Raw genomic sequence first — 17,220 nt, 5'->3', positions numbered from 1 at the left:
TTCACTCCGGGGCCGGAAACACCCCATAATTCAATTCACAATGATTGTATATCCACTAACAAAACTCAGCCAAAACTTAAAACCAACATCAATATGGAGAACTGAACATACAAGTGTAGTAAAACATTTATGTAAATAATAATGCACATGACGGCACAAACACATATCGTAAAAGTAATAATGTTTCTGTTTGGTTAGCTTTTGAAGCGTTAGCTAGCGCATACAACTTTCCCTGACATCACACTTATGCATTGTAATTTTCAATGTACCTGATATTGTCGGATGGCTAGCATTTGATGTCTGCGGATGCGTTGTCTTCTAGCCAAGACATGAAATGCAATCATAATTGACTGTAGTGCAAACATAGCACACACAACAGCTACCAGTGGTTCCATGGTGACTGAAAACACAACCATGGGACACATTTCTGCAAGCGTCAACTCATCATACATCATGATTCGTCATCAGAAGTGTCCACTTAATTTGAGGGCTGAGGGGAGAGAGTGTGTCTTTCACGTGTTTGGAATACAGCCCTTGCCTTGTATAGGGCTCCAACAGGCCTCTCTGAATGGGGTGAACCGATCATACAAAATATTAGAAATCGCTTGGGAAAAAACTGTGGTATATGAAAAAAAGTCACAGGTACAACACTGTGACTGCGGTCCAAACATTTAAAAGACACACCCTATCCCCTCAGCCGTCAAATGAAGTGGACACTTCTGATGACGTATAATGACGAGTATACACTTGCAGGGCAAGGGAGGAAGGAATGATTTTTAAATGGACCATCCTTGGCCGGAAATACGTCACTTGGTCATCTAGCAATGATTGTGTTTTCAGCCACTGGTAGCTTGTGGGTGCTTTATATGTGCTACAGTCCATTATGAGTGCATAATTGTACTCTTGCAAACTCGACTAAAAATGATGGCTGAGGCGCTGATGTTGCAAACTTCCCTTGCTTGGCTAATCATTTGGACTGCCCTCCAAGACGCCGACGGGGATTCCCCCAAGGGCATAAGGCGAGGGTAAGTGGACAAGGGTGTGTCTATTATGAGTTTGAACTGCAGCGGTCTGCATAGTCCAATCACAGAGCAGATACAAGTCACATGGTCTTTTAGCAAACACATGATGTCACTCGACAGCTGCTATATTGTCCAATTACAAAGCAGATACAAGTCACGTGAGGAACCAATATACACAGGCAGTAAGGAAAGCAAAGGCTAGCTTCCCCAAACAGACATTTGCATCCTGTAGCACAAACTCCAAAAAGTTCTGGGACACTGTAAAGTCCATGGAGAATAAGAGCACCGCCTTCCAGCTGCCCACTGCACTAAGTCAAGGAAGCACTGTCACCAACGATAAATCTACGATAATCATGAATTTCAATAAGCTGGAAGGAAACAGTTTTATTTCTACAATTTCCAAAAGATAAGCACGGCTGGCCATGCTTTCCACCTGGCTACCCCTGCCCCGGTCAACAGCTATGCCCTCCCCACAGCAACTTGCCCAAGCCTCCACCATTTCTCGTTCACCCAAATCCAGATAGCTGGTGTTCTGAAAGAGCTGCAAAATCTGGACCCCTACAAATCAGCCGGGCTAGACAATCTGGACCATCTCTTTCTAAAATTATCCGCCACAATTGTTGCAACCCCTATTACTAGCCTGTTCAACCTCTTTCGTATCGTCTGAGATCCCTAAAGATTGGAAAGCTGCCACGGTAATCCCCCTCTTCAATGTGGGTGACACTCTAGAGCCAAACTGTTACAGACCTATATCTATCCTACTCTGCCTTTATAAAGTCTTTAAAAGTCAAGTTAACAAACAGATCACCGACTATTTTGAATACCACGCTACCTTCTCCGCTATGTAATCTAGTTTCCGAGCGAGTCATATGTGCACCTCAGCCACGCTCAAGGTCCTAAATGATATCATAACCGCCATCGATAAAAGACAATACTGTGCAGCCGTATTCATCGACTTGGCCAAGGATTTCAACTCTGTCAATCACCACATTCTAATCAGCAGACTCAACAGCCTTGGTTTCTCAAATGACTGCCTCGCCTGGTTCACCAACTACTCCTAATATAGAGTTCAGTGTGTCAAATCGGAGGGCCTGTTGTCCGGACCTCTGGCAGTCTTTATGGGGGTGCCACAGGGTTCAATTCTCAGGCCGATTCTTTTCTCTTTATATATCAATGATGTCGCTCTTGCTGCGGGTGATTCTCTGACCCACCTCTACGCAGACGACACCATTCTGTATACTTCTGGCCCTTCTTTGGACACTGTGTTAACAAACCTCCAGACGAGCTTCAATGCCATTCAACACTTCTTCCATGGCCTCCAACAGCTCTTAAATGCAAATAAAACTAAATGCATGCTCTTCAACCGATCGCTGCCCGTACCTGCCCGCCCATCTAGCATCACTACTCTGGACGGTTCTGACTTAGAAAATGTGGACAACTACAAATATCTAGGTGTCTGGTTAAACTGTAAACTCTCCTTCCAGAATCACATTAAGCATCTCCAATCCAAAATTACATCTAGAATTAGCTTCCTATGTTGCAACAAAGCATCCTTCACTCATGCTGCCAAACATACCCTCGTAAAACTGACTATCCTACCGATCCTTGACTTCGGCGATATCATTTACAAAATAGCCTCCAACACCCTACACAGCAAATTAGATGTAGTCTATCACCGTGCCATCCATTTTGTCACCAAAGCCCCATATACTACACCACTACTGTGACCTGTATGCTCTCGTTGGCTGGCCCTCGCTTCATATTCATCACCAAACCCACTGGCTACAGATCATCTATAAGTCTTTGCTAGGTAAAGCCCTGCCTTATCTCAGCTCACTGGTCACCATAGTAGCACCCACCTGTAGCACACACTCCATCAGGTATATTTCACTGGTCACCATAGTAGCACCCACCTGTAGCACACACTCCAGCAGGTATATTTCACTGGTCGTCCCCAAAGCCAACTCCTCTTTGGCCTTCTTTCCAGTTCTCTGCTGCCAAAGACTGGAACGAATTGCAAACTTCAATGAAGCTGGAGACTTCTATCTCCCTCACTAACTTTAAGTGCCAGCTGTCAGAGCAGCTTATCAATCATTGCACTTGTACACAGCCCATCTGTAAATAGCCCACCGAACTACCTCATCCCCGTATTGTTTTTTCTTTTTTTCCTCCTTTGCACCCCAGTATCTCTACTTGCACATTCTATCACTCCAGTGTTTAATTGCTAAATTGTGATTATTTCACCACTATAGCCTATTTATTGCCTTACCTCCCTAATCTTACTACATTTGCACACACTGTATCTATACTTTTCTATTGTGTTATTGACCGTAAGTGTGTTTATCCCATGTGTAACTCTGTGTTGTTTGTGTCACACTGCTTTGCTCTATCTTGGCCACATCGCAGTTGTAAATGAGAACTTGTTCTCAACTGGCCTATCTGGTTAAATAAAGGTGAAATAAAATCTATTTTTAAAAATCTGTTAGGGAACAAGTGATTCGCTAATAGATCACGTGACTTGTATCTGCTCTGTGATTGGACGATACAGACCGTGAGGCTCATGGTTATTGTAGGTTTTGGTGCTCTTTGAAACAGAAACTGATGGTAAAACATGATTTCTCAACACTGCAGTTGAAACATTCATAATCGTTGGGCACTACATCAACATACAAATTGTTTTACAATCTCTGTATAAAATAGGACATCTATGTTGGCACAGTAATATTGTTAGCGCTAATATATTGATAATATATCACAAATATTTGATAATATATCACAAATATTTGATATCACCACTGATTTGAGGATTAAGAATCCACTTCTGGAATTCCTCGTAGCAGCCCTATGTGAGGAGAGGAGACATAAGGGAGGGGCATAGCTCATAGGATCAGGATTGCCTGAGTCTAACTCAACCATCTTGGCATGAGTACAAACCAGAGATGATTTCAACCTGTCTCTCCCACCTCTCCTTCTTCTGTATTGTTCGTTGACCTTTTCAGGCGGCCCAGTGCTTTCACCCACACTAAAGAGGGTTTTTATGGCTGGGGACAGATTCACTCGTCACTCCTCGCCTCAGGTAGATGGGGGGAAATGAATGTCTTGTGACGTGCAGTGAACATGGAGGAACACAGAATACACCGTAGGGTTAATAGACTGACTGGCTCTATGGTTTCTATAAGATCTTAGCTGTGCAATAGAGAGACTCACTGTTCCACAGACACATAGACGGACAGGCACACAGGCGGACAGGCACACAGGCAGACAGGCACACAGACGGACAGGCACACAGACGGACAGGCACACAGATAGACAGGCACACAGGCAGACAGGCACACAGGCAGACAGAAACACAGACGGACAGAAAGACAGACGGACAGGCACACAGACGGACAGGCACACAGACGGACAGGCACACAGGCACACAGGCAGACGGACAGGCACACAGATAGACAGGCACACAGGCAGACAGGCACACAGACAGACAGAAACACAGACAGACAGAAACACAATTGGACAGAAACACAGATGGACAGGCACACAGATGGACAGGCACACAGATGGACAGACACACAGATGGACAGACACACAGATGGACAGACACACAGATGGACAGACACACAGATGGACAGACAGACTATGGCTGACGTTTTACTTTCTCCCAACCAATTGTGCAATTTTGTAACTTATTGTGTACATAATGTAACTTTTTTTTAAACTTATTGTGTACATAATGTTGCTGCTACCATCTCTTATGACTGAAAATAACTTCTGGACATCAGAAAATCAATTTCTCACAGCGGACTGGAAGAAACGTATTCCTTTAAAGAGTCTATCGAGAACGATATCCTGCTTTCACTGGAACAGGCCCAGATACACGCCTTTTGCATGAAGAAAAGACGCAAGAAAAGGGGACTCGGATCGGGGATCCTTCTGAGAATCTTCTGAGAAGCTGGAGGCGAGCGAGTAAAATCCCAATGCCTTCCATTCTTCTTCCTAATGTGCAATCATTAGTAAATCATATTGATGACCTAATATTAAGATTATCCTACCAAAGGGACATTAAAAACTGTGGCTGAAATGGACAATATAGAGCTGGTGGGATTTTCCATCCACCGGCAGAACAGAGAAGCTACCTCTGGTAAAACGAGGGGTGGGGGTGTGTGTCTTTTTGTCAATATCAGCTGGTGCACAATGTTTAATATTAAATAAGTCTCGAGGTATTGCTCTCCTGAGGTAGAGTACCTTATGACAAGCTGTCGACCACACTATTTACCAAGAGAGTTCTCAACTGTATTATTCGTAGCAGTCTATTTACCACCACAAAGTGAAGTTGGCACTAAAACCGCTCTCAGCCAACTCTATAAGGTCATAAGCAAAGAAGAAAATGCTCACCCAGAAGCGGCGCTCCTAGTGGCCGGGGAAATTAATGCAGGCAAACTTAAATCAGTTCTACCTAATTTTTACCAGCATGTCACATGTGCAACAAGGGGGGAAAAATCCTGGACCACCTTTACTCCACACACAGAGACCCATACAAAGCTGTCTCCCGCCCTCCATTTGGCAATTCTGACCATAATTCTATCCTCCTGATTCCTGCTTACATGCAAAAACTAAAGCAGGAAGTACCAGTGACTCACTCAATACGGAAGTGGTCAGATGACGCAGATGCTACACTACAGGACTGTTTTGTTAGCACAGACTGGAATATGTTCCGGGATTCATCCAATCGCATTGAGGAATACACCGCCTCAGCCATCTGCTTCATCAATCAGTGCATCGATGACGTCGTCCCCCCAGTGACTGTATGTACATATCCCAACCAGAAGCCATGGATTACAGGCAACATCTGCATCGAGCTAAAGGCTATTGCTGCTACTTTCAAGGAGCGGGAGACTAATCCAGGCGCTTATAAGAAAACCTGCTATGCCCTCAGACGAACCATCAAACAAGCAAAGCGTCAATACCGGATTAAGATTGAATCCTACTACACCGGCTCTGACTCTCATCGGATATGGCAGGGTTTGAAAACTATTACGGACTACAAAGGGAAACCCAGACGCAAGCTGCCCAGTGACGCAAGCCTGCCAGACGAGCTAAATGCCATTTATGCTCGTTTCGAGGCAAGCAACACTAAAGCATGCACAAGCGCACCAGCTGTCCTGGATGACTGTGTGATAATGCTCTCAGTAGCCATGTGAACCAAACCTTTAAACAGGTCAATATTCACAAAGCCACTGGGCGAGACGAATTACCAGGACGTGTACTCAAAGCATCTGTCAAGTGTCTTCACTGACATTTTCAACCTCTCCCTGACCAAGTCTATAATACCTATATGTTTCAAGCAGACCACCATAGTCCCCCTGCCTAAATGATTACCGCCCCATGGCACTCACGGCGGTAGCCATGAAGTGCTTTGAAAGGATGGTCATGACTCACATCAACAGCATCCTCCCGGACACCATAGACCCACTCCAATTCACATACCGCCCCAACAGATCCACAGATGACCCAATTGCACTCCGCATTGCCCTTTCCCATATGGTCAAAAGGAACACCTATGTGAGAATGCTGTTCATTGACCACAGCTCAGCATTCAACACTATAGTGCCCAACGAAGCGCATTACTAAGCTAAGTACTCTGGGACTAAACACCTCCCTCTGCAACCTGCACTTCCTGACGGTCTACCCCCAGGTGGTAAGAGTAGGCAACAACACATCTGCCATGCAGATCCTCAAAATGGGGGCCCCTCAGGGGTGTGTGCTCACTTCCCTCCTATACTCCCTGTTCACTCATGCCTGCACGGCCAGGCACAACTCCAACACCATCATTATAGACTGTTTTCTCTGCTAAGGCACGGGATGCAGTACCGGAGCGCCAAGTCTAGAACCAAAAGGCTAGACTGCTGAATAATTCATAAAAATCACCACCGGACTATTTACATTGACCCCCTCCCCTCTTGTACACTGCTGCTACTCGCTGTTTGTTTGTTACCTAAGCAGAGTCACTTCACCCCCACCTACATGTACAGATTGCCTCATCTAACCTGTACCCCTGCACACTGACTTGGTACCGGTGCCCCCTGTATATAGCCTCGTTATTGTTATTCTTATTGTGTTACTTTTTATAATTACTTTTTATTTTCGCCTACTTGGTAAATATTTTCATCTTCTTGAACTGCATTGTTGGTTAAGGGCTTGGAAGTAAGCATTTCATGTTAAAGTCTACACTTGTTGTGTTCGGCGCATGTTGCAAATAAAGTTTGTTTTGATTTGAAACACACAGACAGACAGAAACACACACACACATACATACTGTATTTACACGTGCACACAAAGACGCATACCCACACACACACAAACACACACACATTAATACTGTAAGTCTTTAGGATATTTGAACACTTTTCACTCATTTGGTTACTCTCTGAGACAGCCCCTTTGTGGCTTTGCCCCAAAAAACTGAAATATTCAAAAATACTCTGAAGATTCATTGTTGCACAGAACTACTTCTAGAAGGAAGTGGATTAATTTAGTTGAAGGTTGGTTAGCTCTCTAATCAATTCAGTCACAGGTTTTCATTTGGTGTATAGAGAACAGTAATTACAATCATTCACTTACCAACAATATTTCTCAACGGCAGACTAAACTCACAGAGGGAAAGACAGAAATAATTGTATTCAAGAACTCCTCCGGAATGTCTGAGTCAAGAGTCTAGAATGAATTGGCTGTCTGAATCAGCAATCGGACTCAAGCCCATATTTTACAAAGAAAATATATTATTTAACGTATTTTCTAAATAAGGACACCATTTTTAAGGGTCCATATCAGTGAAGTCTAAATTAAATACGTGTCAGCTAAACATTCACATTGAGGTATCATTTTTTGTTTTATTTCCTAACCAATATATTGGAATGACCTTCATTCTCAAACATGCAATTAAATAACAGGTAAAACACTTGCTACTTTGAACTGATTAAACATCTTTTGTGTGGCTACAGCTTATTTCCAACTGAAATGGTTTCTTTAGCCATTGTCAATAAGTACATAAGTGCACGGTGAATGCAGACACGGACACATCTTATTGAGAAGCTTTGGTTGGTATTTTCTGGACCTCATTTATAAACGAGAGACATATTAAGCACACACAAACATGATTGACATTTCCTCCATCTCCAAAACTAAATGAGCAGTCCTGTTTATTTTATTTTTTTCATTTGAACTTGACATGGACTTCTGTAAAAGGCCATGAAATTAATGTAACTTTCCGAATAAAGTTTTTCAAAGTCATCGCAAAAAAAAAATATATATCTTAAGTGAGCTTAATTTGATTTTGTGCCACTTTACCATAGTCTGCTCTATGATACCACTGATAAACCACCCGAATGAATTTAAATGTAACTAAAAATGGGGGAGGGAAGAGGAGTGGGAGAGAGATAAGAAGAACTGTGTCTAGTAATTACATATCCTTGTATTTCACATCTTGCAGAAAAAATGCATGAACATATGATGGTGATATATTATTATAAACCTACAGCCTTAACAAAGACTGTCCTACTAGTGTCACTCATTGTAATTCTGGCTTTGTTGGACATCTTTGACTTTACAGGGCACATCTTTGATAATTATATAAAATAACATCAAACATGGATATACAGTCCAATATTATGTTACAACGGTAGTTTTGAATTTCCAAACAAGATCTAATCAACAGACACATATTCAAATTATTTTTTTTTCAATAGGGGGATGAGAGGGAATGTCTCATTTGATTCTAAATCATTATTGACATTTCTTACCAGATTCAAGTCCTAACTAGTTAACTACCAGTAAAAAAAAGGCTAGTTCAATGCAAACATCCTACAGTAAATGATGCCCTGTGTGAGTATTATCTCTGCTTACATGCCATCCTATAACACCAGTCAATTACTTCTAATCACAATTATTGTACAGCACCCCCCCCCCCTTTTCCCGAGCCCTCCCCACTTAACTATCCCTAATACTGTATTTCTCCCAGCTCCTCTATGTTTTGATGAGCCTCCATCAATGCCTCCGTCAGTCTGGCAATAGGCAATTGGGTACCATTTGGGATGCAGACTGTCACAGACCGAGGCAGAACTACAGGCGGCAGGGTAATGGCCGCCCCCCAGCCACTGGCCACTGGCAGGTTCCAGAGTGACATCATAATAAGAGCAGACGCTGAGGATATGGAATGATGACAAAAAGAAAGAGAGAGAGAGAGAGAGAGAGAGAGAGAGAGAGAGAGAGAGAGGCAGAGAGAAAAAAAGAAGGGAAGATATAGAAATAGAGAGAGAGCGAGGGAGAGAGAGAGAGAGAGAGAGAGAGAGAGAGAGAGAGAGAGAGAGAGAGAGAGAGAGAGAGAGAGAGAGAGAGAGAGAGAGAGAGAGAGAGAGAGAGAGAGAGACATGAAAAAGATTTAAAGGGTGGAAGAATGGAGGGGATCACCATTGTGAAAAGCAGGGGGGAATAATTGCACCACAAGTGCCTTCCCTGGTATAATCTCATTAAAAGGTCACATCATACCCATTTATTGAGGCATTAGAATGTCCTTAGCCCAATTATTAGAGGCTCTGTTTGCATTCCAAATGACACCATATTTTCTAAATACTGCACTTCTTTTGACCAGAGTCCTATGGGTTTCCCTATTGGCCCTGGTCAAAAGTAGTGCACTATAAAGGGGAATAGGGTGCCATTTGGGATGTAGATGCAGACTCAAAATAACCCATCCATTTGTCTTAGATGCCCAGTTCTCTTTCCATTCTCTCGTTCTTTTTCCTTCTTCCCCTTTCGTTCCCTCTTTATGTGGAGTACAAAAGAGTTGGACAGGCAGCCTCAGAAATCAGACCCTCTTCCTTATCCAGAGTCTGGGTCATGGAAGTCATACCATAACAATGGTGCTGTCAAGCCCAGAGGGTACTGTAGCAGGGTAGCAGACACACACACACACACACACACACACACACACACACACACACACACACACACACACACACACACACACACACACACACACACACACACACACACACACACACACACACACACACACACACACACACACACACACGCACACACACGCACACACACTCACACACCATATTCTGTCTGCGTGAGGACCAGAGGGTACAGTAGCAGGGTAGTAAACTACTCTGTTGGAGGGAACAGCTAATGCTAAAAGCCTGTCTACCACACAGCACACAAAGAGAATGGACTAGGGAGCCCTGGCCTTATTCTTCTACTGTTATCAGAGCATGATGCACTTACAAAGCTCCCTTGCTCTCTTTAACTCCGCTCTCTCTTCCCTCTCTAACTCTCTCCATCCTACCCTCCCTCCTCTTTTGATCTTGATCCCTTCTTTCCTCTATCTTTCTCATTACTGCTCACTCTTTGTCTCTTTCTCTCCCCCTCTCCTTCTCTTGATCTCTTTCTCATATCCCCCCTCTCTCTTTCTCTTCTCCCTCTCCGTCCCTTCTCCTCTCAGGGTCAGACCCGGGAGGGAAAGGTTTGATTTGTTTCTGCTCTTTTAACCATGGCTGCAGGAGCAGTAATGAATCAGAAGTAGTGAACAATCAGTAATGACACGCAACGCCATCCACGGGGCAGGCAGTCGATTGTATTATTCTGCCTGCGCTGGTTTACAAACACACACACACTGTATTCTGTCTCTGTGAGCTCCAGTTCAGTCTAGTGTACAACCAATCAGACCATTGGTGAGTCCAAATGAAAAGCTACAAAACAATAAACAGTGCACTGGCGCTTTCTTATGCCCAAGTCCCTTATATATATATATAAAAAATAAAACGTATTTAATAATATCAGACAAATTCTTCCATCTCCATCTTCTCCTCCAGCTTAATTATTTCCAAGCCCTCTCTCTAAAGGAACAGTGGAAGAAACCATTTGCATATTTTGTTCATCTAATGTGGAGCAGAGAGCGAGGGGGCGTTGTTCTCAGAGCTTGTAATGAGATGAAAGCCAGGTCTTATCTGACCACTTTATTAACACAAAGAAAACAAGAAGCATGGGTGAGCCAGGTCGACTGGGACTGGGGGGGACAGGGGGGGCGTCTCAGTCCCAATCACTGCTGTCTGGAGGTGGGAGATAAGGTAGAGGTTTGTCCCTGTCCCGTCGTTCCCTTGCCCAGATCACCATGTACTCTGTCTAGAACAGAATGAATGGGTATGGGTGTTGCTGTGTTTAAAACCAGAGCACAGTATTGTTTTGTTAGTATATAAAAACAAATGTCCCTGAAATGCAATTGATATCGCTATCACACTTAAATTAATCAGAGTTTTAATACAGAAAGAGAGGATGGAGAGAGTAGTACTATGGTCCATAGTATGAAAAAACGATAGCGTCTGATTACCTGCAGTAGCTACATACAGTATACAGCATGTGTACTACTCGGTGTGTGTGTGTGTGTTTGTTTGTCTCCTCACCCTCCCAAGACTCTCGCTCTCTCTCTCTCTCTTTCTCTCTCAGTGGTCTTACATAGTGTTTACATGTCTTGCCGATAGCCTAAAAAGGAGACTGTACAATTTTCTCAACCCTATCATTTGAAGAGAGATTACTCTTTTGTCAGAAGATAACTGGAAGGCATAAACATACAGAAAGAATTGCAGCTTGTCATGAAATAAAGAAAGCAGTAAAAAAGTAATAGGAATCCAGAATGAGAGTTGCTCTCTCCCGCAGCGTGCTCTGCTTCATCCTACACAACCTCATCTTCCCTCCCTCCCTCACTCCATTCCTCCTCCTCTCTACTCCCTCCCTCGCTTCCCTGACCTCTCTGTATCCCAGGGGTTGAGAAGAACCAGGGCTCTTCCTCCTACTGACCACTCCTCTCCTCCACTCCTCTCCTCTCAGATAACACAACCTGGACCCTCGTGGGTGACAAACAAAGGGGAAAAGCTGGCCCAACCAACCAACAGCCTGGCACTGTCATATAGCTTTGACAATAGCCAAACCCTCCCTGCCGCCAAACTGACTACATCCCAATAACAATACTACTGTAGTAATCCACAGTATGCATGCCCAATTGCATTGTTGAGTTTTGAGTTTGCAAGAAAGGCATTTCACTGTACTTGTGCATGTGCCATTAAAACTTCAAACTTGAAAAATACATTGCTTCATTCTAAGGGCTCTATTTGAACTAAATTAACACAATTGTACATCTAAGCGCAGGTGGTAGCGCTATAGGTTCAAGGCTGTGTCAGAAATAGTTTAGCTATTTTCACTATCACAGTTATTGGCGCACTTGCTGGCATTGGTGTGAAAGGGCTGAATTGTGATGGACAAATAAGTTGTTGGTTTGTCGAGGCTTGTCCACTCACTGGCCAATCAGATCGTGCTCCATGTCTAAATATCTGGTTGCTTCAGATTGTGTATTTATGGTCTTTTATGTATTGCCTGTATTGCCTGTTAGTCCTATATAGTTTGTTAAATGGCTTACAGCAATGAAATAAAATGTAGACCTATCCCATCTTTGGTAAATTGGTTAACTTGAACTAATTTGCTATCCACATTGTGCTAAGTGGTTGCATGGCTTCAGAAGCATTCACACTGATATAGGGTCCAGGGCTACTGTAAATTGCATTATGGTTGAGCATGGACATGCCAAACATTGTCAATAAGAACGATTACATTATAGATAAGGCCTATAAAGAATGAATAATTCGAATAAAATTCTACACAAAACGAAAAAACAACTTGTTTTAAAAAGGCTAAGTCACATCCACACCCCTTTAATTTATCCTCGTGGGCATATCATTTTAAAACAGCTCAGACTATGGAGGGTTTTACGCACATCAAAGCAGGACCCGCATGGCTAAAATAATGTGGGCCTGCCTACAATGCATAGATAGATACAAAGGGAAAGTAAGCTCACTGTTTTACACCTCTCATACTTGATATTTTATTAAAGCTTTGGTGATTAAGATTCATTTCCAAGAGGCCTCAGGAGCCAAACCCTTTATCGACAGTCTTGACTACCTTGCGATTCCATTGGGCAGACAAAAAAAGCCTTCATTGAGAGGAGGGGAGGCTATGTTTGGTTTTTATTTCAAGTGAAACAAAATGGGAAGAAACATGTGTTTTTTATGTTCCTAAATATAAAGTATACAGGTACCAAAAGCACATTAGGCTACTCTTGTTCCATGTGCAAAAGGGCAGTGTGCATCATGGCTGGATAGGCTGCATTTCCACTTTCAAAAGTTATGCCATAACCAACTGCATTGCCTCCCAAACCAGCTTGTTTGGTCTTAAATATCCTTACTAGTGCTGTCTGAAATTAGCACTTTGGATCATGTTTTTAAGGACACACCTCAAGTATTTCCACCCCGCCCATCTTTTGCGCAAGCGAGCTGATATTAGACTGGCGTTAGCCCTGGAATACATCAGTGCACCAGTTTTTACATTATGAAATTGCAAACTAATGTGTGTTTGACACTACCACCGCCTTAATGCCAGCCGAGAATAGACCCCTAAATGGTACAGGTAGAGCCTTGGCTTGTGCGAACCAGAACACAAGGAGCAGTTCTCCTGTTGCTGTAGTGTGAGGCAGCTTGATGTACAAATACACCCCCTGGACAGGACGCTAGTGTATCACAGGGCCTTATCTACAATCTATCTCCTTAATGCTGAGTGCCAAGAAGAGACAATTTGGGTCCCATCTTTACAGTCTTTGTTATGACTCTGCCGGGGATCGAGCTCCTAATCTTGGGGCGGACACTCTAACAACAAGACCAATGAGTTGGTCCAAGTGGTACAGAATGCCTGTGTGGATATTGGAACAGAGCCTGTATCTCAGCATCACTGTAGTTTACATCACAGTTGGCCTCTCCTTCTAGCCTGAGGACTCTAAACTCTGCTCTGTCGTTTGGTCTGAGACTGTCATCATTGAAGTCGTTTGTGGTGACGAGGGGCATGAGGGGAGTTGTACAAAACAAAGTCATCAGCGATCTGATAGTCTCTAACCATGAAGAGTATCAAAGCCAACAACACATTTTCAAACCGTTGATTTACCCACGTGTGCACTGGCTCTGGCTCAACCTATTGGTTTCTAGACCAATCAAGGTCAGGGAGGTACTCAGATCCAGACTCATTGCGGGTAACAATCTAATGTTCGTGGGCGAGACGTAGCGTTTGGCCAGAGCAAGGAGTCTGGGTGGCTAGGCAACATTCATTCACCTCCCTGTCACAAGTTCAGACTGTCAGTAGCTTATTCAGCCAAACACACTGTGCGTAGCCTACTCACCCACCTTACCAGACCTTCCTCCACTCTAAGTACTCTCACCATGTGCTGTGTAGACAGTTAAGATATGGGGGGTGAATATTTTATCCTTTGTCTGTATGGCTTGATCTCCTAACTCAGGATGACAGACATCTTTCTTACCTTTCACACTCAGACCTTCCTGCAGCTTCCATGTGGGGAATAGGGAAGATAGAGTGTGGGGAGGGGAGAGCAGAGTACACATCCTATACACTTTGACTGTCTACTTGATCTCTCAACTCCAACTGACATGATTCAAATAATCCTTTGCAAGGCCGATCCAACTTGCCATCTCATCCTGTTGAGTCAGACTTAGTTCCTGTGAGATCTGCTTTGTATCTGAGTCACGCACTCGGAGTGTGACCTCCTTCAACCCCTCCAACCCTGCTACTATCCATCCCAGTCAATGCCTGTCCTCTCTCTCTCTTTCTCCCTCTCTCTCATATCCATCCCTATCGGTATCTCTCTGTCTCTCTCTATCTCTCTTCCCATCCCCATCCCTTCTCCAATCACTGATGCTGCTGTTCATTCTTGCTACACACTCCACACCAAATTACTGTTTGTCCCCTGAACCCTTACCTGCTCAAACAGAATTAATGTGGCTGATGTGACAAAACATTGTCAATCTGCCGGAAGATTGGAGCAGGTCGCAATTTTCTCTTTCTGGAGAGGTGATTGGTCTTGAAAAAGTTTGTGTCTCAAATACCACCCTAAACCCTACATACTGCACTATTTTGACCTGATCAAATGTAGTGCACTATATAGTGAACAGGGTGCTATTTGGTAAATATCCAAAGGGCAGTGCAGAGTTTGGTATCATTAAACTACTTCATTACGTAACTTAGTAATCACCCTGACTTACTGTAGCCGTTGTCAAAGCCTTCACTGCTATTTGAATAGTGTTCCAGTATTTGTGCACCTATTTTAACACCTAAATATGTTGTGTCTTCGATTCTTGAAATGTAGATTGCAGATGTTTTTGTTAGGTTATTGTTAACTGGTAATTTGTAAACTTGTTTAAATGGGGATGGAATATATTTTATATATATATATATGTGTATATACATACTTTGTTTTCTACTCTAAACCATAAACTGTGTGCAAAAGGTTGAATGTTTTTCACAAACGATAAATTCTGAGAATGTATAACTAGCTAAAAAAGTCTGCCAAAAAGAAAGAAAGAAAGAAAAGAAAGAAAATGTGTTTTTGGAAATCATTTTGGCAAGACTTATGTTATGAAAATGTTTAAATTTGTGATTTGGTTTTGGCTTCTACAGTAACATAACTTTATTAACCTAGTTGAAACTTCAGCGTGCTAATTCTCAATTAATATAGGAATAATGTGTTGGCTAAAATTAAAATTAAATGATTTGAGTAAGTGAAGTTGGGTCGATGAAATGTTGTAGGTAACTGTTTTTTTTTAAACGTCAAAAACATATTTAAAACTTTGTGGCAGTTGTTATAGCTCAATGATTAAGTATTAACATTTAACCTTTGACTTTACAGACTTTAACCACTGAAATGTCTCTTTAAACTTTAAAGGCAACAATGATAACGAACGCCTGGCGATTGCTAGACAGCGAATCCCATATCGACTTGGTCGAGTAGTTGACGAATGGCTACTCGACAAAGGTAAAAACATTGATTAAAACTTCAAATAAAAATAATTTGATCATAACCCAGTAATACTTTTTGTAACCAATAAACCTTAAAAAAATAAATGTTCAGTAAAACTTAAATAAAACTAAATGATTTAAAACAGTTAAATGTAGCTAGCTAGTAACATTGCACACTTTTGCATATAATAATGTATTCTTCTTTTTAGAGATGTCAACTGTTTAATACGTCTGTCAGCTTCAGGTTAAAGGGACTGTAAACATAAATCTAACTATTTCTTGAAGTAATGTCAACACTGTTAAAATGTACATAAATTATTATATCATTGTTGTTATTTGATGTAAACACCTAAATGATCAACTAAAAAAGGTCCAGTTAAATTATCCATTCAGTTGATATTTGTAGTGTTATATTTGATACACATACATGTATGTGGTTGATTTATAATGGATCATACTGATTAAACTGCAATACATTTAAATGGTAAATAGAGTGTAATATTAATTGGCATAAAGAAAGTGAGTCCCTTTAACAGATTTTGTAAATATGTATAGGGAATGAAGATCAAGGAAATGTATCATAAAACGTCTAAGTTTGAGTGCATGCCTTTTTGTATGTTTCTAAAAACCAAGTTGTATCTCCCAACCAGTATGTGCCATGGTTATTTTTCATTTGAATGTTTTCTGGTTCAGTTTGTTCAGTTATTTTTACTGTCAGGAATGACTCTTTTGTTACGTGCCTCATTTTTCATATCACGTGTCAGTTTTAAGTTGCGTTCACTTCTTGCTAAAAGGCGGTCTTGAGATGATGATGATGATGAAAGTAATAGGCAACATTTTAAAACCTTGGCAAAGCTTTAGAAACGTATGATAATTATCGTAATGAAACTCAAAAAATCTATACATTCCGCAACTTTGAATGGTGTTTTTTTGGTTCGCATAATGAAACGAAAAAGTAAATGGTAAAAGTGTTTTCAAAGGAATTAAAGTATGAAGCTATTCAAAGAGGATAATTGGACACTATAGGATGACACATCTGTCAGGTCTATTTTCTCCACAGACAATTTCTCATGGACAATCTGTCCCTTTTTTATTTCCTTTACTTACGCAGTAAAAACTCACACTTCCAAGATTGTCTTATTATTTCAAGGAATAAATCAATTGCAGTTTAGTACATTGCTGTGAAGTAATGGGACAAGATTCACACGCCTACCAGGATTAATGTCCTCCCTGCAGTTAAGTTCATTTGATTGTCCTTTTAGCAAAGCTACAGTGCATTCATTTACAACAACTGTAA

At 42.0% G+C, this 17,220-nt stretch overlaps 1 protein-coding gene across 33 annotated transcripts in view; it reads left to right on the top strand.

The window, feature by feature from the left end:
• Positions 1–17,220, top strand: part of LOC124040314 (neurexin-1a) — a 631,581-nt gene that overhangs the window by 526,831 nt on the left and 87,530 nt on the right. For 21 of the 33 annotated variants that reach the window (XM_046357409.1, XM_046357396.1, XM_046357392.1 and 18 more), the window contains one exon: positions 15,850–15,939. The exons of the other annotated variants lie outside the window; for them this stretch is intronic. In XM_046357409.1, coding sequence (XP_046213365.1) covers positions 15,850–15,939 — 90 coding nt within the window. The remainder of the gene's footprint in view (positions 1–15,849; positions 15,940–17,220) is intronic. 33 annotated transcript variants of the gene reach the window in all.

Source organism: Oncorhynchus gorbuscha, linkage group LG07 (assembly GCF_021184085.1).
Source record: "Oncorhynchus gorbuscha isolate QuinsamMale2020 ecotype Even-year linkage group LG07, OgorEven_v1.0, whole genome shotgun sequence".
NCBI lineage: Eukaryota > Metazoa > Chordata > Actinopteri > Salmoniformes > Salmonidae > Oncorhynchus > Oncorhynchus gorbuscha.
This window is presented reverse-complemented; position numbering and strand designations above follow the sequence as displayed.